At 58.2% G+C, this 24,401-nt stretch overlaps 1 protein-coding gene across 8 annotated transcripts in view; it reads right to left on the bottom strand.

Annotated features, from left to right (window-relative positions):
• Positions 1 to 9,688: 9,688 nt before the first annotated feature.
• Positions 9,689 to 24,401, bottom strand: part of LOC119845724 (patatin-like phospholipase domain-containing protein 6) — a 57,902-nt gene continuing 43,189 nt past the window's right edge. The window contains exons 25-37 of one of the 8 annotated variants that reach the window (XM_038378390.2): positions 23,713 to 23,895; positions 23,199 to 23,317; positions 22,628 to 22,784; positions 21,716 to 21,832; positions 21,440 to 21,509; positions 18,181 to 18,300; positions 17,503 to 17,619; positions 14,599 to 14,747; positions 13,933 to 14,085; positions 13,171 to 13,287; positions 12,504 to 12,600; positions 12,216 to 12,316; positions 9,689 to 11,334 (exon numbers count right to left, since the gene is read on the bottom strand). In XM_038378390.2, the coding sequence (XP_038234318.1) occupies positions 11,287 to 11,334; positions 12,216 to 12,316; positions 12,504 to 12,600; positions 13,171 to 13,287; positions 13,933 to 14,085; positions 14,599 to 14,747; positions 17,503 to 17,619; positions 18,181 to 18,300; positions 21,440 to 21,509; positions 21,716 to 21,832; positions 22,628 to 22,784; positions 23,199 to 23,317; positions 23,713 to 23,895 (1,548 nt within the window). In that variant the 3' untranslated portion in view covers positions 9,689 to 11,286. The other 7 variants (XM_038378391.2, XM_038378392.2, XM_043506809.1 and 4 more) reach the window with 7 other exon arrangements.

The raw sequence follows: 24,401 nt of genomic DNA, 5'->3' as shown, positions 1-24,401 counted from the left end.
TTTCCATGTAACTTGAATGTAGCATTAATATTTAAAATAATGTTTTAACTATTGATTAGTTCAATAGAAATCATCAAAATTATTTGCATAAACAGTAGCATGTATTAAAGCAAAGGTGACATAATAGCTTCAAAGCTGTCGGGATAACATACGACAGTGAGAACCATTTTGTATATTTCCACAAACTTGGTCAAACTGAGAGCTGGCATTTCTATGATGACAGGTTTCAGAGTAGCAGCCGTGTTAGTCTGTATTCGCAAAAAGAAAAGGAGTACCCGTGGCACCTTAGAGACTAACAAATTTATTAGAGCATAAGCTTTCGTGAGCTACAGCTCACTTCATCGGATGCTGTAGCTCACGAAAGCTTATGCTCTAATAAATTTGTTAGTCTCTAAGGTGCCACGGGTACTCCTTTTCTTATTTCTATGATGGCGTTTGGGGAATGTAAAAGGAAAGGAGCCATATTCTAGCCATATGATAGTTTTCCAAACTCTATTAACGCATACCAAGTCACATTGCTGCTGTACGAGTCTCCCGAAAACACTAAGGATGCTAGCGAGTTTAACTTAGTCTAGTATCTAGGACTAGGATAGTATTTCTTTAAGTAGTTTGTGAGCACTCTACTGCTTTGAGACAAACTCGAAGCTGAAGAAGGATTCAGAGATCTGACCCCATAGAGATGGGATTAGGGCTAGAAGACAGAGTTTGTGAGCACTGTAGCGCTATTCACTGTTGTCTATATTTTAGAAGCCATCAAAAATCAGTCAGAACCACAGGATAGGTTAAACTAGATCTTGGATGTTTGCACATAGTTAATAAACATGTTTCAGAGTAGCAGCCGTGTTAGTCTGTATTCGCAAAAAAGAAAAGGAGTACTTGTGGCACCTTAGAAACTAACAAATTTATTTGAGCATAAGCTTTTGTGAACTACAGCTCACTTCATTGGATGCATTGGGTGGAAAATACAGTGGGGAGTATATATATACACACACAGAGAACATGAAACAATGGATTTCCCCAAGTTATTTCTCCCCCCACCCCACCCCCCACTGTTCCTCTGACATTCTTGTTAACTGCTGGAAATGGCCCACCTTGATTATCACCACAAAAGGTTTTCCTCCTTCCCTCCCCCCTTCCTGCTGGTAATAGCTCATCTTAAGTGATCACTCTCCTTACAGTGTGTATGATAAAACCCATTGTTTCATGTTCTCTGTGTGTGTATATATAAATCTCCCCACTGTATTTTCCACCCAATGCATCCGATGAAGTGAGCTGTAGCTCACGAAAGCATATGCTCAAATAAATTTGTTAGTCTCTAAGTTGCCACAAGTACTCCTTTTCTTTAATAAACATGGTTATTTGAGAGCCATCTATGCCCAAGCATTGTCTTCATATGAATTTTGTCGTGTAACATGCAAAACACACAACTTTAATGTGTTTTTCATTAACACAATGAAACAAATTTAAATATTGCCATTTTCTGTTCTTAATTTACCAAACAACAAACTCCTTCATTTGTAACTAGTGTATAATGTCTCCAGAAGGGGTTTACCAGACCCTCTGAGATCCTCTGCTGGAGGCTTTGCCACTCCCTGCCCCAGAAAAGGGTCTGTGTATATGCATGAGGGGTGTGTGTGACTGGTGTCTGTGCAGGGGTATGGGGGGTGGGGGCGATGTGACCGGTGTCTGTCCAGGGGTGGGTGGGTGGGTGTGTGTGTGTGTGTGTGTGTGTTTGGGGGGTGGGGAGGATCAGTTCTGGATTAGGGTTAGAGTTCTGTCTGGTTCTGTTCAATATCTTCAGTGACTTAGATGATGGTGCAGAAAGTACCCTAATAATGTTTGTGGATGATACCAAGCAGAGAAGGGTTAGAATTAAAATTCAAAATGATCTGGAGAAATAGTCTAAGTAAATAGGATGAAATTCAATACAAACAAATACAAAGTACTCCCCTTAGGAAGGAATAATCAGTTGCACACATACAAACTGGGAAATGACTGCCTAGGAAGGAATACTGCGGAAAGGGATTTGGGGGTCAGAATGGATCACAAGCTAAATACGAATCAACTATGTAACACTGTTGCAAAAAAAGCAAACAAACATCGTTCTGGGATGTATTAGCAGGAGTGTTGTAAGCAAGACTCAAGAAGTAATTCTTATGCTCTACTCCACATTGATATGCCCTCAATTGAGTATTGTGTCCAGTTCTGAGCACCACCTTTCAGAAAAGATGTGGACAAAATGGAGAAAAGCAATGTCAAGGTTCCTTCCCCACTCTGAACTCTAGGGTACAGATGTGGGGACCTGCATGAAAAACCCCCTAAGCTTATTTTTACCAGCTTAGGTTAAAACTTCCCCAAGGTACCTTTTATCCCTGGACTTTATTGCTGCCACCACCAAGCATCTAACAAATATAACCGGGAAAGAGCCCACTTGGAAACTTCGTTCCCCCCAATATACCCCCCCAAGCCCTACACTCCCTTTCCTGGGGAAGGCTTGATAAAAATCCTCACCAATTTGCATAGGTGAACACAGACCCAAACCCTTGGATCTTAAAAACAATGAAAAAAGCATTCATGTTCTTAAAAGAAGATTTTAATTGAAGAAAAAGTAAAAGAATCACCTCTGTAAAATCAGGCTGGTAAATACCTTACAGGGTAATCAGATACAAAAAATAGAGAATCCCTCTAGGCAAAACCTTAAGTTACAAAAAGACACAAAAACCGGAATATACATTCCATTCAGCCCAACTTATTTTATCAGCCATTTAAACAAAACATCTAACGAGATTGCTTATTAACCTTTTACAGGAGTTCTGACCTGCATTCCTGCTCTGGTCCCAGCAAAAGACAACACAGACGGAGAGAACCCTTTGTTCTCCCCACTCCAGCTTTGAAAATATCTTGTCTCCTCATTGGTCATTTTGGTCAGGTGCCAGCGAGGTTATTTTAGCTTCTTAACCCTTTACAGGTTTTTCCTCTGGCCAGGAGGGATTTAAAGGTGTTTACCCTTCCCTTTATATTTATGACAAGCAACAAAAATGATTAAAGGTCTAAAAAACATGACTTATGAGGGAAGATTGAAAAAACTGGGTTTGTTTAGTCTGGAGAAGAAAAGACTGAGGGGGGACATGCTACCAATCTTCGAGTACATAAAAGGCTGTTACCAGGAGGAGGGAGGTAAATTGTTCTCCTTAACCCTGAGGATAAAGCAGCAATGGGCTTAAACTGCAGCGGGGCGGTTTAGGTTGGACATTAGGAAAATCTTCCTACCTGTCAGGGTAGTTGAGCACTGGAATAAATTGCCTAGGGAGGCTGTGGAATCTCCATCACTGCAGATTTTTTTTTAAAAAAGGAGTACTTGTGGCACCTTAGAGACTAACAAATTTTGTAGAGAAGCAAAGTGTGTGTTGTAAATGGCTTGTCTAGTTTTCCTAAAGTCCAGCCACGAGGAAGTTTGTGTGGAAGGTTGGTTCTTTATGAGAGTATCCAGTTTTGAGAGCTCATTCTTAATCTTTCCCTGTTTGCTGTAGAGGATGTTGATCAGGTGGTTCCGCAGTTTCTTTGAGAGTGTGTGGCACAAGCTGTCAGCATAGTCTGTGTGGTATGTAGATTGTAATGGATTTTTTACCTTCCGTCCTTTTGGTATGATGTCCATCTGTTTGCATTTGGAGAGGAAGATGATGTCTGTCTGTATCTGTATTAGTTTTTTCATGAAGTTGACAGATTTCTACTCTATACGGCTAAATTCAGTGCCTTGCATAATGACAGGTTTCAGAGTAGCAGCCGTGTTAGTCTGTATTCGCAAAAAGAAAAGGAAAGGTGCCACAAGTACTCCTTTTTCTTTTTGCGAATACAGAGTAACACGGCTGCTACTCTGAAACCTGCAGATTTTTAGGAGCAGGTTAGACAAACTCCTGTCAGGGATAACGCTCACTCCTGCCATGAGTGCAGGGAACTGGACTAGATGACCTCCCGAGGTCCCTTCCAATTCTATGATTGGGGGAATCGGGAGGGGTGTTGCTTTGCAAGGGCAGCACCAGCTGGTGATTGCTCTTTGGCCCGTGGTAGTACTCGGAGCCATTTGGAGATCAGTCCTTATGGCGCCGGGCCCTGCACAAGCACAGAATAAAGACGATCCTTGTGCCAAGGAGCTGGGGTGCTATCCCAGCGGCAGGGGTCCCTGGGTGTGCTGTGGAGTGAGGGGGGGTTTCCTCATTAGTGTGAGGCGCTTCCTCCCTAGGTTGAATCCAGTGATGTGATGCTGTCAAATGTTTCCAGCAGGAGCACGCTTAGGGCTCTGATGGCCAGGCTGTGTACTCTGAGGCTGGTTTGGGGCTCTTTCGGGAGGGCCGTGGTCTGTTTCCCCTGCAGGACCTGAGTACACGGTCTGCTCTGGAAAGTGCAGGAGTCTCTGCCACCCCCTTGTGACCGAGGGGATTGCTGGCTCTCTGCCCCAAGCTGTGGGGTCCCCGGTAGGGCTGTTGGCTCACGGGATGTGGGCGCTTCCCTGGCTTGCTCCTTTGCACGGAGTTGGTGTTCACCACACAGGGTGGCATTAGCCAGGCCAACTGTTTTCCACCAGTTCTGTTCAGAGGCTGTCCTGGCGCTGCACGGAGCCAGTTTGGTTCAAGTCTGAATCTGGCAGGGGGCTTTTATACCCCTGTGTTAGTAGCGGCTGTGGGGCCTCGCTGGCACCATGGCTCGGGGAGTCCGTAGGATGTCTCCATTCCACTCTGATTGTTTGTGTCTGAATTGACCCTCCTGTGTTTCCACGGGTGTTTCCTGGCTGTTCTGTCCATGCCAGCCCAGAGTGGCAGATGAACGCTGACCTGGGCGGGTATTTTGCTGGATCCCACCTGCTCTGTTCTCTCCCAGCAGGGCCCCAATCCCAATACTGGATGGAGCGAGGGGAAGAGCTGCAAGTCCCAGATCTCAGCAAAGGCGAGGACGATGAGAGCTGGCCGAGCCCCCAAACAGGTGAGGGATAAATAAGCCCAGCTGAGAGGGGTGGGGGCAGCTGGGACCCCCCACAGCCACCCCTGCAAGCTCTCCTGCCCAGCTCCTCTCAGAGGTTGTCACCACCCTCTCCCTGATCTGTGTGCACCACTGCACCCATCCCACCACCTGCGCCAGGGCCGAGAACCAGATGAGAGCCATGTCTTGGCTCTCGCTGAAAAAGCAAATAATATTTCCAGCCTACACAGAGGCAAAGAAAGGCTTGTGAACCTGAGCTGGGTGGTGCTGACGCCTGCCTGAGTCTGCAGCAGCCTGAAAAAGCTTCAAGAGGTGCGACCGCCCCCTTCAACCCCAGCTCGGAAACCGGCTCCAGGGAGGGGCGGGGCCACGTGGGTGGTGCCTTAGGGGCCCTGTCCTAGCTGGCCTCATGTGGGGACCGCTCAGGCCTGATTGCCCATTTGTTCCTGCAGGTGAGAGGCTGGCGAGTGTGGCTGGGGAGAGGATGCTGCACCGGGAAGGGGCAGCACCAGCACTGATGTGGAGCTGGTGGGGGGAGCGTGGCACAAAGACCCTGCTGCGGGGGCAGAGGAAGCTGTGCAAGGAGGCAGTGCCAGGGAGGAGGAGGCTGTGCCGGGAGGTAGCGCTGATGCAGAGTCGGTGCGGCACAGAGACCCCACAGTCAGGTGGCCCTTTAAATGCAGTGAGTGTGGGAAGAGTTTCCGGCAGAGCGCCACGCTGACAAGGCACCAGCTCCTCCATGCGAGCTGGTGCCTTGTCAGCGTCTGCACCGCTTGCAGCAAAGGCTTTTGTGACTGCACGGCGCTGGCCACGCACCAACGGGCGCACACAGGTGAGCGCCCCTTCCCTTGCCTGGTGTGCGGCAAGGCCTTCGCTGGTAGCTCGGCACTGCTGGTGCATCAGCGAGTGCACACCGGTGAGCGTCCCTACTGCTGTGGGGAGTGCGGGCAGAGCTTCCGGCAGAGTGCCCACCTGACGCAGCACCAGCAGGGCGCCCATGCCAGCCAGCACCCTCACACCTGTGGTCACTGCGGCAAGAGCTTCGGGCTGCGCTCCACGCTGGCGCGGCACTTGCAGACACACAGTGTCGAACGCCCCCACGCCTGCTCTGACTGCCCTCGCCGCTTCCGCCAGCGAGCCCACCTGCTCCGGCACCGGCTAGCGCACACAGGTGAACGCCCCTTCCCCTGCCCGGTCTGCGGCAAAGCCTTTGTCCTGAGTGCCATGTTGCTGCGGCACTAGCTGGTGCACACGGGCGAGCGCCCCTACCGCTGTGGGGAGTGTGGGCGCAGCTATACACGGAGCTCCTACCTGCGCCTGCACCAGCACAGAGTCCACGCTGGCCAGCGCCCCCACACCTGCCCTGACTGCGGCCATGCCTTTGCTGACCGTGCCAACCTTCTGCGGCACCAGCGGGGTCACACAGGTGCCCGAAACCACACCTGTGCCGAGTGTGGGCGGTGCTTTGCCCAGCTGGCACACCTACGGGAGCACAGGCGCACACACAGTGGGGAGCAGCCATTCCGCTGCAGCTAGTGGGGCCAAGCCTTTGTTCAGCCCTGGCTGCGCACCAGCGTGCACACAGTGGAGAGCGCCCCTACCCGTTCCCAGTGCAGTTGCCACTTTGCTCAGCTTGCCAGCCTGGTGGAGCACCGCCGGTGGCACACGGGCGAGAAACCTCATGCCACTGCTCAGCCCTGCTTTGCCACCAGTGCTCCCATGCCAGAAGCGTGCCCCTTCTGCTGCGGGCAATGCGGTTGTGGCAACGCCCGCAGCTCCAACCTCCTGCTGCCCAGCGGGTGCATGCTGCTGAGTGACATCCCAGTCCCCAGGACATCACTGGCATCTGGTGACTCCCAACCCCTCATGCTGGGATGGTCCTGGCCTGGTCTGGCCCTGACCAGAGTCCATACTTGTACATGGCCACTCCACCGCCCACTGCCCAGAAATGGGGGTGGCTGGGCCAGGCCTGCATTGCTTGTCCAGGTACTGAGTGTGAGTGAAGATGCTGCCACCAGTCATGGTTTCTCCAGCCCCAGGTAGCAAACATGGGGGCAGAGCTTCCTGCAGGGTGGGGCCCTGGGAATGGGGGCTGTGCCCAGGCAGTACCTGACCCCATTTTTCTCCTCTTTTGCTGGCTGGTGCTGCCCGGGCTGCTGCTCCAACCCCCTGGGCCCTGCCATGTGGCCTAGCCAAGCCAAAGCCTACCCTGCAGCTGCCCAGATGTGTGCGGGGCAGGGGAACAGAAGCAGGGGGACGTCAGCACTCAATGGCAGGCTTGTGGGAAATGGGAGGGGCTGGGTGGAGGGATGGGGGGGCTGGCTGCGGGAGCAGCTTCTAATGAATTTTCTAAAATGTTTTGTAACAAAGTGAAAATAAACCTGTGAACTTCCCAGGGGCCCTGTGTCATGTCTGCAGTGGGCAGGCCCTGGGCCCCATGGCCTGACTGCACCAAGCGCTCCCGAGGGGAATGCCAGCTGGGCACAGGCAGCCGGTGTTGCTATGGCTTCATTTGTGCTGCAGCATCCTGGCTCCATTTTGGAGAAATGTCTCTTTGGGGGCTTTTGTTGCCACTACATTGAGTGTGAACATGGGCAGTGCCACCTCCCTGGTCTGCGCCAGTCACTCTGAGAGGAGCTAACTGCCTCCCTCATCGCAGCAGGGCATGATCCTTTGCAATGTCAGTAACTGTTTCGCTTCCCAGCCTCTTAGCACCGCAGCTGGAGGTTTCTGTCCCGCTGCAGTCCCAAAGCGTGCCCTCTCTTCCACCCCAGTTTCTCCAGCCCCCACGTGGGATGGGCTAGGTTGGCTCTGGTCTCAATCCTGCTGTGCTGTGAGACCAGCCTGCATGAGGACGCTGTCGTCAGCTGCCTGTGGCCCTTGGCAATCACTAGCACGCTGTGGCCCTGCACAGGCTCTGCGTTTCCTCTGCCTGGAAGTGTCTAAAGCTGCTGCAGAACGGCCTGCAGCAGGCCTGGGTACTCAGGGCCTTGCTTATGGGCCCAGAGCCCCAGATCAGCTTTATGACTCATCTGCCCCCTGTGGGGTGGGACATGGCTGCAGCAGCATGGCCAGGCAGCCGGTGCTGAGTGGCCGATACTGCCTGGTGCCAGCAAGGCGAGCCGACAATGAGCAGAGGGGAGATGGCTTCAGGCCAGGGGGTCTGTGGAGAGGGGCAGCGACTGGGTCTTGGCTTTCTGAGGAGCTCCAGCTCCTCATAGTTCCAGCTCCCTAGACCTGAACACTCCCTGCTAGGCAGCAGGCTGAGGGGCACCAGCTCTGCTGCATGCTACTGTGGGCCTGGTCACCGGCAGCAGGCACCCTGGCCGTTAACCCCTGGAGCATCGATTCCCGGTGATGGGGCCTGCATGCTGCATGGGTGCCTTGGCACTGGATTTAGTGTGAGCATCACAGGTGCCCAGCTGAGGGGCGTCTCTCTGCTAGGGGGCTGGTGCCTGGGAGAGGGGGCTCTTGGGGGTTGCAGGGTAAGGGGGGGACTCTGCAGTTTTGGTCTCTGGGCAGGCCTGAGTTTTGCCATATAGTGGAGGCTTCCTAGAGCAAAGCCGGGGGGCAGCTCCTGAACTCCCACTGGCCCCTGCTGGGAGCCAGACTGGGCTGCATCTCCTGGGCCAGAGGGAGGACCTTGGAGCAGGTGGGAGGTACCGCTGCAAAGGTGGGAGGCCACCAGTGCAGTGATCCAAGGGCAGTAACTGGGGAGTAGCTCAGAGGAGAGCCAGGCCAAGCAGCAGATGGTGGTGTGGGGCCTGCTCAGCCATGGCCAACTGCCCACCAGGGGGCTGCAATTTCTCCTTGCTGCTTCTAGACCAAGGTTAATTGCAGAAGCTGGGGCTACATGGGTCCTGGTCCTTGGGTTGGGAAGTGACAGCGACGGCTTGGCCAGCAGAGCTCATCGAAGAGCCTGTGCTGATGTGCACCCCCTAAGCTGCAGCTGGTCCCAGGCCAGGGTGTCCTGCAGCTCAAGCTGGCACCAGGGCCAAAGCCTACAGGAGCAGCCCCCAGGGCTTTGCTGGGAATTCAGGCCTGGGGCTCCCCAGTTGGGAGCAGTTGCAGTGCTGGGGACAGGGGCAGATTCACCTTCCCAGCTGCTGGATGCAGGCTGCAGGGCCCACGGGAGCTGCAGCCAGGTGGGCAGAGCGGAAGGGGGAGAGTCCTACACAGCATGGATCTGCTGGGAGCGGATCCTGCACCACGTGGGGGGGGGGGGGGGCGAAGGGCATGAGCAGGCACAGAGCCTGCCAAGCACAGGAGCTCAGCCCCAGTGCAGCAGAGGATGGAGTTGGAGCCTCCTCTGACCTACCAGGCACCTGCCCCTGCAGTGAGTTGGGGGGCCAGGCCCCGATTTCCTACATGCTGGTTCCCATGAGGGGAAGGGAACCATGCATGGCTCAGTGGGCCCACAGCTTGGCAGGGGCTGCACCCACCTGTGGTGGGACAGGACTCACGATGTGAGGGAAAACAAGCCAACCCCTGCCCCACCAGCAGTGGCACTACACGCTGCCCAGAGCAGGGGCAGCAGCTCCTGAGCACCTGGCTTTCTTCTGAAGGAGACAGCCTGGGCTGAGTTGGGGCCTGTGCAGCCAAAGGCCCACTCTTGTTATTCCCAAGCCCCTCCCCTGGAGGAGGCTGAGCCGGCGGCCGCCCCAGGGGCCCGGTGGCTGATCAGAGTTGGCCAAGAGAGACTGTCAGCCCCGGGCAGTGGAAGCTTTTATTCCGGCAGGATGGGCAGACCCCGCCTCAGCCGGGCAGCCACGAGCAGGTTTCTTTTAAATAAAAAATAAACAGAATCCCAGTGCCCAGGCCTCTCTGTGCCAGCCCCTGACCCCCCTGCAGCTCCCACCCTCAGCAATAACTTAACAAAAATAAATAGCATCTAGGGTTATATTGCTCCCACTCTGGCTGAAGCTGGGATGTGGGGGGCTCCATGACAGTGATGGGTTGCCTGGAGGGAGGTGCAAACAGCATCCCAGCAGCTCAGCCAGGAATGTGGGGGTACCCAGGAGCTGGGGGGGCATGCCTGCTGAGCCCAGGACATGCTTCCCTGGGGGAAGGGGCTGCCCCAGGAATAGCAGCCAGACCTGGCAGAGTTACGCACAGCCAGGGAGCAAGGCTCTGGCCTAAATCACCCTCCGCACCCTGGCCCTGGGTCCCCTGGCTTCCCCTACAGGCCAGGCAAGCTGGGGCTATAACAGGCCCTGCTGATCCCTGAGTGCAGGGCCCAGTCCTGCCCCCCATGGCCCCAGGAAGCCCAGGCCCTCTCTAGGGGTGGCAGGTGGGGCTGGGAAGGAGAAGCAGCTGCAGGAGAGATGCTGAGGGGTATGTCCCACAGCAGAAACGTGGAGGAGGGCAAGAGGGAAATGACACTGCCCCTATACACAGTGCATGTAGGGGAAGAGGGAAAGGCAGTGTTTTCACCAAAGCACTCAGTCGGGGGGGGGGGGGGGGGGGGAAGAGAGGGCTGACATAGGACTCCCAGGTTCTGGACTCACTGGGGTGTTCAGGACCCCAGGTGTCAATCCAGGGGAAGAGAAGCCGGCAGAAGCTGGGGTTGGACCTAGAAGGGCTTGGAGGCATCTGCCTCACCCTTCAGGCATCTCCTCTTGCAAACCCCCCTCACCTGAGTGGGTCATGCAGCACATGGCCAGGAGCTGAGCCCTGGCACCCAGCAAGGAGCGTGCAGGCACAGGGCCATAGGGGAAGGGTGCATGGCCCTGGCTGCCAGCTGCACCCCATGGCCCTCCATGAGGCAGGCAGAGGGCAAGCGCAGGGAGCAGCACGGAAGGGCCATGGTCCCTTGTGTGTGTGGCGGGGAGGGGGCTGGGGTAGTCCTGCCCCAGCATCCTGCCCTCATCCTCACCCCCTACCAGCAGAGGCTGCTGGACTGGGCTCTGCTGTCCCTGGAGCAATGCAGGGCCTTGGAGCGAGCAGCATAGGCCTGCAACTGATACAGCGGTTAGCTGAGGGCCCCCCGGAACTGCAGCAGCGCTGGCCTGGGGCACGTACTGGCTGATGGAGAGTGCTGGGCCTAGTGGCCACCACTCCACCCTGAGGTGAGTCCAGGCCAGGTCCCACTGCAGACTGGAAGATGTAGAAGGGCTGCTGACCCCAGCAGAACCCTGGCCATTAACGGAGTGGAACCAGGCTGGCCTCAGGACGTCAGCAGCAGATGCAGGCCAGGGGGATCTAGCGCAGGATGGGCTCCAGTGCCCCAGCTACATGCAGGCTACAGTCTCCAAGGAACCTGCAGGCCCAGGGCTGGCACATCTGGCCCAGTCCGGGAGCAGGCGGCTGGGCTCACTCCTGGGGCGGGAAGTTGCGGTGCCGCAGACTCTTCTCCTCATCCTGGAAGGAGAAGACAGCGCGTGATGGCACAGACCCAGCCCTCGGGGAGAATGGGGCCCAGTCAGCCACCAAGGGCAGGAGGGGGCAGCAGTGCTGCTGTCATGATGGGCCCTTGCCCCAGGCCAGAGAGCTCAGGGCCAGGAAGGACCAGCAGGACGAGTGTGAACTCAGACTAGAGTCCAGTCAGAGCGGAGTGGAGAACACCCCCCCGTCCCTCCATCAAGTCCGGAGTGAGACCCCTGTGTCCCAGGAGAGCTGCCCCCAGGGCAATCGCCCTGCTTCTTCCCAGGCCGAGGCAGGGATAATTCAGGCCTGTTTAGTGAGAAGGACAAGCCACGTGGCCAGGAGCCCCCCCTCCTCCCGAGCACACCAGGGTCCTCTAGGGCACTGTCTAGTCCAGACAAGCCCCATATTGCGGTGGGTGGGGCTGGTCCCCCTACTCAAGAGGGGAAGGTCCATTTCCCACCCCCTCCCACACAACTCTTAGTCCCACCCTCAGGATCTGGCCCCTCTGCACTCCGGAGTGCGACGATGCCAGCCTGAGAGCAAGGAGCCCAGGTGCTGGCATGGAGAGTGTGAATGGGAACCTCTGCCCCAGAGGAGTGGGGGGCTGTGGAGAGCACCCTGTGGGGAGCCCACAGTGTTTGTGCAGGGAAGGGGGGCACGGTCCCAGGGGCTGGGGAATTCAGGCCCACCCTTGCTCCCTGGAGCATGGGCAGCAGCATCTGGGACCAGCGCTCCCTACAGCGGCCAGAACAGTGACCCAGACGGAGCCCCACCTCGGCCAGCTCCCCCATCTAGAGAGGGCCCCAGGAGAAGCAGCTGGGCACAGCACACCCCCGCCCCAGGGAGCAGAGGCCAGAGCTTATAATCTCAAATACCTCAGTGCGGGTCCACTCAGTCGGCGCTAACAACTCTTCCTCTCCCCGTGCGGGGTCCAGCCCTTCCTCCTCGTACTCCGTCAGGTAGTCAGATTCCTCACCTGGGATAGGAGCACACATGGGGCTGGCAGCTGCTCCTGGCCTGGCCCTGCTGCCCTTAACTCCTGACCCACAGTCCCCCCTTCTATCCCAGCCCTAGCCCCCGTCCCACAGCCTTGCTGGGGCCCCAGAATCCTACTGGAGTGACATGGGCAGAGAGCCCTGCGTCACCCCCCTGCCCCCACTCACCATCAGCGTAGCCATCGGACAGGTAGCTCTTGGCCGGCTCAATGCGAGACACAATCTCAGCCAGATCAGTGAACCCCGCGCTGGGGCAAGTCAGCACCTGGAGGGTGAGAGCCAGGCTAGAGATGCCCCCATCAGGTAGCCATGGGGGGCTGGGACACAGGGAGGAAGTGCTATGTGGGCTGAGCTAGAGAGCGGGTGGTTCAGGAGGGCTCCAGTGGGTGAGGACAAGGAGTGGGGGACATTGTGGCAAAGGGCAAGTCAATTCTTGGGTCAGGCTCTCACCCCATGCAGGTGGCTCCTAGTCCAGCCCTGAGCAGATCCTCCACTTCGCCAAGGGGCTGGGGGTTCCTGCTCAGTCTAAGGACAAAGGGACCAGAGCCTCACAGCGACTCCTACTGAAACTGGGGTCTACACTGATGCGGGGAGGGCACTTCCTTGCCAAGCCCCCCCACACTCCTCTTGGAGAACTCCAGCCCTACCCCTTGGGGCACCAGAGCTGAATTGGTTGTTCCCCCTGCCTTAGGCACTGGTGCTGCGCCACAGGGCTGCCACAGCCAGGAACATCAGCTTGGCACAAAAGGGAGCTAAGTGGCTGGAGTATGACAAGGCACCACTGTAGCTACCCATCCCCTGCTGGCCCATGCCCCACTGCTGCCCCCTCACTCACATCCATGCGCTTGCTCTCGTAGAAGTCGGCCGAGCGCCGGTCCTTCACCATCTTCTCAATGATGTCGCCACGGCTCCAGCCGCTGAACACCACCTTGCCGTGCTGGTAGCCCACGTCCTGCATGAGATGGATGGGCAGGATGAGGGGCCCACTCCTCCCAGCCAGCTGCGGGGAGGACTGGCCAGGCCAGGCTGCGCCCGCTGCAGAGCAAGACATGGATTTGCCCTGGGTGCTCTAATGCAGCTGGGGGGCTGCTCCCCACAAGGTGGGGATCAGATTTCCAACCCATCCCCGCAAGCAGGGCCTCTCCTTCCCCTACCTGGGCAGCTCATGGCCCAGACCGGGGCCTCCCACCCTCCCCAGCCAAGTGCAGCCCCCAGCCTCCCACACCCTGCTGAGCACAGACCCCCCCCCCGATCAGGGCCTCCCACCTGCCCCACCCCCGGCCGAACACAGACCCTCCGCTGGCCCCCCAGACTGGGACCTCCCACCCTCCCCGGCCATGTGCAGCCCCCAGCCTCCCACACCCTGCTAAGCACAGACCCCACCCCGCCCTCCAGATCAGGGCCTCCCATCTGCCCCACCCCTGCCCGAGCACAGTCCCTTCTCCCCCCAGATCGGGGCCTCTCACCCCCAGGCCAGAGCAGCCCAGGGGCCAGAGTAGGGCCTCCCACCTCCCCGTCCCTAGCTGAGCACAGACACCTCGGCTAATCAGGGCCTCCCACATTCCCCTCCCCTGCGGCCCAGGCCATCTGGACTCACGTAGATCTCGTCGAACTTGCCAAAGTCCATGGTTTTGAAGCGGTCGATGGGTGGGCGAATGTATTCGCAGTAGGAGCTCGACTTTACTACCTCCAGCTGGCGCACACACGACACATAGGCCAGGCGCGACTGGATCTCCGCCATGTCGGGCACCTGTATGTGTGTGGGGAAAAACAGGAGTGTCCTGCAAGGGGCTGGATCAGCCCCACCCGGGACAGCATCCTGGGGCAGGAGGCTGAAAGGGACAGTCTCTCCTACTTTCTGCAGGTCTGACTCCCCTCCAGCTGGCTCAGTGCAGCTGAGTGGCTGGAGCTGGATCCCAGCAACTGCTACTGGGGCATCAGGAGTGACTGTGCCCAGCCAGCCTGAGGGAAGCCACCTGGCTGCCAAGGCAGGCCCGCATGCTCAGGCAGGAGCAGCCCTGAGAGGCAGGGGCTGTGGGGAAGGGACCCTGCCAGCACCGAGGGATGTCGCTGCCCTTGGGGTAGAGGGCAGAGGGATGGTGAAAAGCCCCAGCCCTGGGTGGGTGGCGCCCACCTGCCTCCCCTCACATGCCCCCCCCCCAGCCTGCAGCATGGGATGAGTGTGGCCAGCAGGAGAGATGGGCAGGGTCCCCTTGGAGGGGGCTCTCGTGCACGGAAGCCCCCAGGGCAGGGCAGGGCTCACCTTAACCTTCTGGGTCCAGGGATTGAGGCGTTTCCACAGCAGCCACCAGCCTGAGAGGCTGTCGCCGTAGTTGCAGAGGTCAGTCTCGTCCTGGCTGCCCACGTCGATGGCGACCACTGTTTTGGCACCCATGTTCCGGGCAATGTCCGCTGGTGTCAGAGAGAGCGCGTCAGGGGCGGCGGCCCGGCAGGGAGTGACATTGCCGGCTCCCCATGCTCCTGCCTGTTGCCATTAGGGCAGCTCCCCGCCCCAACCCCCAAAACACAGCTGGGGAGCAGGGCAGAACCCCAGCCACAAGAAGGAGGTGGGGAGCAAAGCCAGGTTTGCAGCAACCACTTTTCTCCCCTCATCCCCATTTGCGTGGGAGGCATGAACAGCATGAGAGCAGGCGGGGTAGGTGGGGGTGGCTCCGCAGCACCAGGGAGTCCAGGGACCCCTTCCCACTAGCACTGCGCAACTGGCCAGGCGTGGACCTTCCCAGTGCAGGGTCCAGCATGGCCACATCTTCACACACAGACAGTCAGAGGGGGGATGGGGAAGTGCAGGTCCAGCTCACCCAGCCTCCCACTGCTGGCTCTGTTCTGCCTGGGAGCTCCCCCACCATGGCACATTCAGAGGGCAGTAGGAACCAGCAACTCATCCCATGCAAGGACCCCGGCCAGATAGGCTGCAGCAGGACTGTCCCACACTGAACTCTGGACTCCGAGCTGCGACAGGGACAGCCCATCGCAGTGCTGGGGAGGGCCCAGTGCAGCTCCAGGGGCAGAGCACAGCTGCTGGAGCAGTGTGTAAATGGCTGTCTGCCAAAGACCTGCAGAAGGCTTTACCCAAGTCTGTGACTGCCAATGGGTGCAGTCTCTTCTGTTAGGCTCCATGGAAGGAGCAATTAAGCTTCTTTATGTAGTGAGGTAACTAAACAGAAGCCATTGCCCAAGGCCCTGGGTGGGTCACATGGAAAGGCCAACCATAAGCTGAACTGCGTGGGCTGAAGGCTTCCCTGTAAGTTTCTGTAATATTTTTTTGAAAGTGTGTGACTCAGTTTCTCTATTGTGTAATGCCACCCCCTGGGTATGAAGGGGCTAATCACTCCTCAGGGACGGGGAGATGACCTGTGGATGTTAGAGAAGCAAGTCTGGGGTGGTTTGAATGAACTATCAAGAACTGTCCCCACATGGACAAAGTTGCCTCGGAGACATCCTGACCAGACAGTGACTGTCACAGACTGGGAGCTGAGGGGAGCCCCACTGGACAGCCGCGGAGACAAAGAGAGCAGGTGTATGTGTGTGGAGGGGGTTAAGATGGCTGCTGCCCAGCCGGAAGATTGAGGATGCAGGCGGTTTGGAGCAGAGGCTACTGCTAACACAGACTCTGAGTTCAGACAGACTTGAGCCCCTCGGTCCTGGAGTCCAGGTGACTAATGAAGAGGGCGTGATCTGAACAGGCTGTGCGGTGTCACTGCCAATCCCTGCTGGCTGCATTGTTGCCAAAGGGGTAGAGTCTCTCACTGGGGTCTATACTCAGCTGGACTCACTGGGGAGCCCCAGCGAGAAGCGAGGGGGCTAGAGCCTGAAGTCTCAGAGTCGTGGGGCTCGCCGTTGCAAAGAGGAGGCCTGAGGCCTAGTACAACCATGGGGCATCCTGAGCACGATGGGCACCCTGGGACACCAGGACAGAGGGGGGACTGGTTGAAGCTGTGAGGACCTGAACACGAGCAGCTGGCGGCAGTAGTAGTGGTGGGGGTGGCCGTGACGGGGAGCAGAGACAGAGCTCTGAGGGGACAGGACAGGCAGCTGGGAAATCGGGACCAAGGAACGTGCCTGCTGCTGTTTGCTCCTGCTGCTCCCAGTGAAGAAGGCTGGGGGCGTTCTCAGTCCACAGACAGAACCACCTGGCCCTCCCTGTAGGAGGAGACCCCGGCAAGGCCTCACTTCACTGGGGCTGAAGGGGAACAGGGACGTTCCAGGGCCTGACAGGCCCACGCTCAGCCCAGCTCCTGCATGTAGCGATGGGAACCACCAATCGTGGAGCCCGCCCGGCCCAGGGTTGGTTTCCTTCTGCTGAGCATCAGCAACAAGACCGGTGCTAAGTTCCAAGCAGCCAGACCCTGCCCCTCCCTGTGGCTGCAGCATGGATCGGCAGGTGCTGATGCACGAGGCTGAGCTCAGTGCGACTCCACGCAGCTGCAAAGGGAACCTGGTTCCTTGGGACCTGAGGCTGTTTGCTCTGGAGCCTCAGGTACAAGCCTCCCTCATCCCTGCTCGGGGGCTTGTGGGGCCAGGGGCTGAGGGAAAAGCTCAAAACCTCCACGGGTAAAGAGCTGGGCATGGTTCCAGTTGGGGAGCAGCCTGGGGTTCTTCCGTGGCCTTCGCTCCAGTTTAAGAAGCCCTCACCCAGGCCAGGGCCCAGCACTGCGGTTCCATAATGTCCAGCCCTCAGCCTGACTCCAAGGGGGAGGCAAAGCAGGGAACCCCCGACCCATTCCCCACTTGGGATGCCAGGGACAGCAGACAGCAAAAACGTAAAGGAGCCATTGGGGAAGAGCTGCTCCCCTACACACACATATAACATGAGCCTGCCCAGGTGGCCATGGGCCCAGGTGCTGCACCAGCCCCGCAGGGTGGTGGGAGGGAAGCCCCACTCCCTGAGCAGGATCCTCACTTTGGGAGAGTTGCTGGTTTTAAAGATAACATTCCTCCACCCCCACAGAAGGGCAAGAGGCCCGGGCCCCAGCTCAGCCATGAAGAGGCTCTAGTGCTGCGGAGACCCCAGTGGGGGTGGCGATGGAGATGCATGCCAAGGCAGAGCCAGGCAACAGGGGCAGGAAACTCTGGCAGCAGCGGTGCCTCCCCCAGTGGCCTGCTTCGCAGTCTGTGAGCAGCATCTCCATCAGCGGCAGGTACTTGCCTGGCAGGTTGTTGGTGTAGCCACCGTCCATCAGTAAGTTGCCATCCTTTGGGTCACAGAGTGGCGGCAGATACCCGGAAAGGGTCATGCTCGCTCGCACATACCGCCACAGCGAGCCTAACCGGCAGGAACAGACGCAGTCAGGAGACGGCCTCTTGCAGGCCCGGAGCCCCGGGGAAGGGAGGGCGCCCTGGCACCCAGGCTGGGGAATCTGCACAGCGTGGCAATAGGCATGGCCCTTGGAGCCAGCGAGAGACTAGCCAACTGCCTAGAGCTCAGCATGGGGTGGGGGCCCGTCCTTCCCCTTGCTCTGGAACAGGTGGTGCCTTGGATTGATTCCCAAAGGCCTCAGGAGAGACCGAGCACCTGGTCTGGTGGCTGAGGCTCCCAGCGCCACCCCCCACGAGGTGCAGATTTCTCAGCTTGAGCAGCACACGTCTGGCCGGGGTGCTGGGATCCAGCCTGTGCCCTCAGGCCTGTCAGAACCAGCCCTTGCCAGGGAAGGACAAGCTATGGCGTGGAAGGAGGCAGTGGCTGCAGCCCAACTTGGGGCGGCCGTGGCAGAGTATGATGGGCAGGGGTTGCAGCCAGTTGCCACCCTGGCCCAGCCTGGCCCTCCCTTCCAAGCCACGCAGGTCATCCCCATGGCCCAGGGCCCGAGGAGCGCATGATGCTGACCTGGGACATTGTTAACATAGCAGCCGTCCACAAGCAGGTGGCTGTCCTTGGGGTCGCAGAGAGGAGGCAGGTAGGGGGGGTAAGATGCACTGGCTCTGACGGAGCGCCACACACTGCCTGCTGGAGGGAGAGGAGACAGTCACAGGGCATGGGGACAGCACAGACGGAGAGAAGACAGGAAACGACATGACAGAAGCTTCAGAAATCCAGATGCCTGCTTTGGAGCAGGGGTACTGGGAGGTCTCCTCAGCCTGGCAGGGAGAGGGCACACCGGCTCAGACACAGGGCAGTCTGTGCTAGGAGTCAGGCTGGGTATGGGAACAGGTGTCCCTTGCCACCCCCAGCCTAATAGAGGGACAGACCCTTGTGACATACCCAGAAATCCGCCCCCCGACTTCCCTCCACCAGAGGAGGGACCCATTCCCTGAACTCCTGTCGCCCTCAGCCCACTCCAGCTAGTGGTGGCCACATTGACAACTGGGCTGGGCTATTCTACCTACCCCAACGCCCTGCTGGCTCTACCCGCAATGGGGCAATGCCAGGCCCTGGCCCAACAAGATGCTGCTGTGTGCTCGCCGGCAGAAGGCTGCCCGGCAACAGGCACATGGGCATGTTGGGACCAGCACTCAAGGGGCTGCAGGACCCCTGGGGTCAGGCCAGCTGGGGAATGAGGCTGTGCAGGCTATGAATTCAGTTGGCTGTCAGGAGCTCTTTGCACGACTTTGCCTCAGCCTGCAGCCTCCACCTTAGACAGAGCTCTTCACCGCCCAGGGCACAGACGCCAGGACAGGACTGCCAGGGCCAGAGGCAGCAGCACAGGCTGGGCACTGCTGGTCCAGGAGGAGATTGAGGCACACGCTGAGATGGTGGTGCAGGGAGTCCCCAATCACTGCAGGAGGCAGAGGCCCCATTCCATGGGCTTTGGGGGAAGGGCTTCAGCTGATGCCTCTGGATGCCAGCTGAGGACCCCTGAGTAGGACAGCAGGGTCCTGGTAGGGAGAAGGCCTTCCCCTGGCAGCTCCCCAGTAAGAGAGCACTCACGCACACACAGACACACAGCAGAGCCAGCCCTGCCCCTCCCTGACCCATCTCCCTGTCCCCTGGACTCAGTGAGTTAGGGGTGAGTGGGGGTTAATTGGCGTTAGGACAGATAAGCAGGCAGAGTGAGAGCCAGGCAGTTACAGCTGCCGGGGCGCCCCGTGGACAGGCATGGATGGATCAATGTCCCAGGTGAGATCAGGCGCCTGTGACAGACAAGGCACAAGATGAGGATCAAGGGCAGAGACTGAGTTTGAACCAGCAGCACCCCCCACCTACCTCTCCAGGGAGCCCTCAACCACCACCACTAAGTGCAAGGACAGAACGCTGCCCCTTGTCCACCCCAGCCCCGCCACACGCACCCCCACTCCACCTGCCTCCCCAAAAAGCCTCCAACCACCACCACCTGAGTGCAAGGACAGAACGCTGCCCCTTGTCTACCCCAGCCCGCCACATGCACCCCCACTCCACCTGCCTCCCCAAAAAGCCTCCAACCACCACCACCTGAGTGCAAGAACAGAACACTGCCCCTTGTCTGCCTCAGCCCCAGCCTCACCACACACCCACCCACCCCATTGCAAGCCCTCTCCTCCACCTGCCTCCACCCAGAGCTCCCAACCACCACCACCCCCCCAAGTGCAAGGACAGAATGCTGCCACAGCTCCCCCCACTCACCCAGAGCAGACCCTGCTGCTGCTGCTGCTAACGCCATCCAGCTGGCCCAATGGGGGTGTCAGATGACAGGAGGGCTGCTCAGGCCAGATGTGAGGGGCAGGGGGCAGCAAGGTTAGTGTGTCCATAGCCCCATCTTGTGTTTTCCCCACACAGTCAGGGGTGGGGGGTGTTACCAGGGGTTAGTGAGCAGCAGAATTGTTACAAGCAGGGAACAGGGGAAGAGCCAGACAGTGACCAAGTGGGCAGCAGAGTGTGGGAATAGGCAGGGGGGGAAGGGAGGGACCAGCTCTGACCAGGAGCAGCGTCAGCAGCTCTTGGGCCTGGGGTCTGCTGGCCCAGGCTGGCCCTTGCTGCCCCCAGAAAGACAGGAATGGTGTCTGGCTGCTTGGGGATTCTGGGCCCTGAGGCCAGATGATTAGGGGGAGCCAGCAGCTTCTGCTGCCCAGGGCAGAGTCATGGGTGGGGGAAGCCCCCTGGGTCTGGTGTTTGGCCCCAATCAATTCAGGCTGAATGCTCCCTATAAGGGTGCCCTAGCCCCTGGAAGAGCAGCAGGGGTTGCTTCCCCAGGACAGCACTGCTGCTGAAGGAGGGGGTGGCCCAGAGCCTGGCTTTGCCTCTAGCACAACCCTGGCAGCAGAGCTAGCGCTCCCTGTGCCACCAACAGCAGCTTCTGCCCTGGCTCTCTCGCAGGGGTATGGGCAGACAAGGGGGGGGGGTCTCTTCTTTATTTCAGCCCATCACTCCTAATTAGATCTCTGGAGCCCTGCCCTGACAGCCCCTGCCCTCCTTTCAGCCCTTTCCTGTAACATTATCCTTCTCTGCAGGGCAGGGTGCCGAGGGGCCCTGCCAGGTGTGGGGACAAAGGGGACAAGTGCAAAAACATCGAGATGGCCATGCCCAGCCCAGTCCCTCGCTGTGTTAGTGGATGGCTTGGCAGTCGGGTGGCCCATGCCAGCTGATGTGGGCTGGGGTTACAAGCACTGCTTCCTGGGGGACAGGGGGCACTCTCCAGAGCAGGCGATAACCTGCTCCCATCCCTAAGAGACATCGGGTCAGCACCTGAGGGGCGGCAATGCTCAGCTAGGGGTGCCAACCCTCCAGCTTTGGCCTGGAGTCTCCCAGAAGCAGCATCGATCTCCCGGCGACTACTGAAAGCCATCCAGGAGATTCTGATAGGCTATTTTAAAGAAATTACATTATGTCATGTTGGAAAAAAAAAATCTCCTGAAATAGCTTCAGTCAGAGTAGGCCTCCCTATGCTGAGCCCAGGCCTGGTCATGTGGACTCGTCAAGCACACACACAGCAGGGCTCTTTGGAGAGAGCCAGCAGGGGCTGAGACAGGCCAGTGAGGCCCATTACTCTCAGCAACCAACCAGGCTCCATCCCACATGCTGCGCTACTGGCTCAGGGTGGGGGGCAGGGAGAGGCCTCTGGCCCTGGGCCCTCACATGAGCAGGATACTGAGGATTTGGACCCCAACAGCCAGGGCGCCATGCACCTTGTGCAGCCTGGGACACGCCACAGGTGTGGGGTGCAGGCGCTTACCGTCCTTGTGGACCCGCATGGCCGAGGCTGTGATGTCCGTCGTCACGTTGAAGTAGGGGAGCCACAGATCCTGCAAGGGCACAAAGGGCTAATTAGAGACGTGTTACAGCCCAGGATGCTGCTGTGGGGGCTGTGCAAGGCACCATGCCCCTCGGACAAGGCCAGGCTCCAGGGAACACCGCTGCCAGCAGGGGGCGTTGCTCAGGGCTGCCCAGCAAGAGGATACTTTGAGTGTTTTGCACCAGGACCCCCACCCAGCTTCCTGGATCTACCTACCTCAATCTGCTTGTCCTGGAAGACCTTGTTGATGCTAGTGTTGAAGGCTGAGCCAGAGAACATGGAGGTGATGGGGTAGGTGAGGTCCAGAACCGTCTCAAACACGGAGTTCATGCTCTGCAGGAGGAGGATGAGGGGTCACTACGTGGGAGGCACGGCCCAGCACAGGAAGTGTTCTGAGTCCAGGCTCATGGGGACAAGCAGGGAGGAATGTGGGGGAGACGAGAGCGAGCCTGAAGCTCGCAGGACACTCACCCACTGCATGTGGCTCTGAAGCGGGATGGTGCCCTGGTGCAGCCCCTGCACTTGGCATGCCAGCCGCGGAATTGCTGGTGGGGGTGTGGCATGTCCTCCAGCCAAAGCATTGTGTGCCAGCTAGCATGACGGGTTGTTACTGGGGATGTTGTGATTCCCACCAGAACCCTCCTGCTGCCCGAGCCTGCTGCATGCACAACAGAGGCTGCCGTGCCTAGCAGCACAATGCTGAGGCACGCCATGAGGCTCTCTGCTCTAAGTCAAGCAGACGTCCCAGGGCCAAAGGGAGGACAAACCCCCATAGCCTGCAGGCTTGCCTCTGAACCCACAGGGCAGATCTGCACAGCATGGGCAGGGGGCAGAGATTCCTGCAGCAGAAAGAGTATGGAGGTTCTCTAGGCCCCCCTCAGGCAGACAGATCAGGCCCCAGTGCATGCTGGGACCTCTGTATTGCACTTGCTGGCCATGATGCCCAGCTCCCAGTGCAGCCCTGGGCCTGGCTGCCAGCGGCTGTGGGGAAGGCTGGGTCATGGGATGGCAGCTCTGGGAGGGGCTGGTTTGGGAAGTTCTCCAGCTCCCACCCTCCCAAGTCTGGCCCTGCCCCACAGCACACCCACCCTGTGTCTGTCCCACCCCACAGCAGGCCTTGCCCCTCACCTTGGCCCATTCACGGGCACGCTGCTTGGTGCGCACAGCACTGCGCTCTTCAGCATAGAGAGCCCCGATGAAGGAGCCAATGGACGTGCCCCCGATCAGGTCAATAGGGATCCCGGCTTCTTCCATGGCCTTGATCACCCCGATGTGGGAGCAGCCCCTGGGGGGGAGAGCGGGGTCAGAGACCAATGACAGGCAGGGAGCCTGTCCCAGGGCCCATCACACAGCCCCAAACTCTGCAACCTGCCACACAGCTGCCATGCCTCCAATAGACCAGATGGTCTGCAATGGTGCTCCCAGCATGCACTGCTCCAGGCAGGGTGGTGGGCAGCAGGGTCACTCTCCCAGCCCCACTCCCACGGCTCTTATTGAGAGGCAGTGTTTGTGTACCAGTAGGGACATGGGGCTGGGAGCTAAGACTCCTGGGTTCTATCCCCGGGTTTGTCCCCCCGGCCCACTGTAAAGCTGGGGTTGTGAATGCCTACGGCCCCCCTTTGGGGGCTGGTTTGCGCCTGGGTGCAAAGGAGTCCCATGGGAATTCAATGCCCCAGCCAGGCCCTGTCTGAGCCCCTACCTGGCCCCTCCTCCTCCCAGCACCAGGGCAATGCTGTTGCCGGTCAGGACCCGTGCCAGGCGGGAGAAGTCGCTGTGCCGGTCAGCGTCCTTCTCGAAGACCTTCGCATACATCTCCCTCTGCAGGGCCAGGAGCGAGAGTCAGACAGGCTGCCACCCCCCAAAGGCTAGCAACCCCCATACAGCACAAATGCACCCCCAGAGCCCACCCCACAGCAACTCCTTCCCACACACACAGCACCCTCCCACCCCCTTATAACAGGGAACCCCCGGCTCTGTACCCCGTACTCCAGAGGTCTGATGCCATCACAGACCTATGCCAGGCTGGCATCAGGCTCTGCCCAGGTTAATGCCATGGAAGGCAGCAGAGGCACCAGACTGGCCTGGGGGGTCTTTTCTGAGACAGCAGCTCTGTGCCCACCCCCATGGGGTCGTCTTCCTTAGCACAGACAGCTTCGCCATGTGGCACCATGCTGCACCAGCCCAAAGGGTCCTGGGGACGAGAGGGTCAGTACCAGCTTATTGGGGCTCCGGCGGGAGAAGACACGGCGTGGGCACTTGATGTGAAGGTGTCCTGAGCACCAGCTGCGCATGTTGAGCCACTCAACGGTGCGGGAGGGGCTGGGGCCGTCCTCCCGGTGCAGCAGAATCAGCTGCTTCAGGGCACGCACGGCTGTGTTCTCCAGCATCTGCTCCAGCTGCAAGGACAGAACAGGGGCCCCTAGAATGAGCCAACTTCCCGGTGGATTCCTAGAGCAGATCTTTTAGACCACTGGCTCTCAACCTTTCCAGACTGCTGTACCCCATTCAGGAGTCTGATTTGTCTTGCGTACCCCAGGTTTCACCTCACTTCAAATCTACTTGCTTACAAAATCAGACATAAAAATACAGAAGTGTCACAGCCTCACTATTACTGAAAAATTGCTTCCTTTCTCATTTTTATCATATAATTATAAATCAATTGGAATATAAATATTGTACTTACATTTCAGTGTAGCGTATACAGAGCACTATAAGCAAGTCATTGCCTGTATGAAATTTTAGTTTGTGCTGACTTTGCTAGTGCTTTTTATGTTGCCTGTTATAAAACTAGGCAAATATCTAGATGAGTTGATGTACCCTGGGAAGACCTGTGTACCCCCAGGGGTACATGTATCCATAGGTGCCGACTCCGTGGGTGCTCCAGGTTGGAGCACCCACGGGG

This window comes from Dermochelys coriacea, chromosome 20 (assembly GCF_009764565.3).
Source record: "Dermochelys coriacea isolate rDerCor1 chromosome 20, rDerCor1.pri.v4, whole genome shotgun sequence".
Lineage (NCBI taxonomy): Eukaryota > Metazoa > Chordata > Testudines > Dermochelyidae > Dermochelys > Dermochelys coriacea.
Note: the sequence above shows the minus strand (reverse complement) of the source record. Positions and strands in the feature narration are given on the sequence as shown.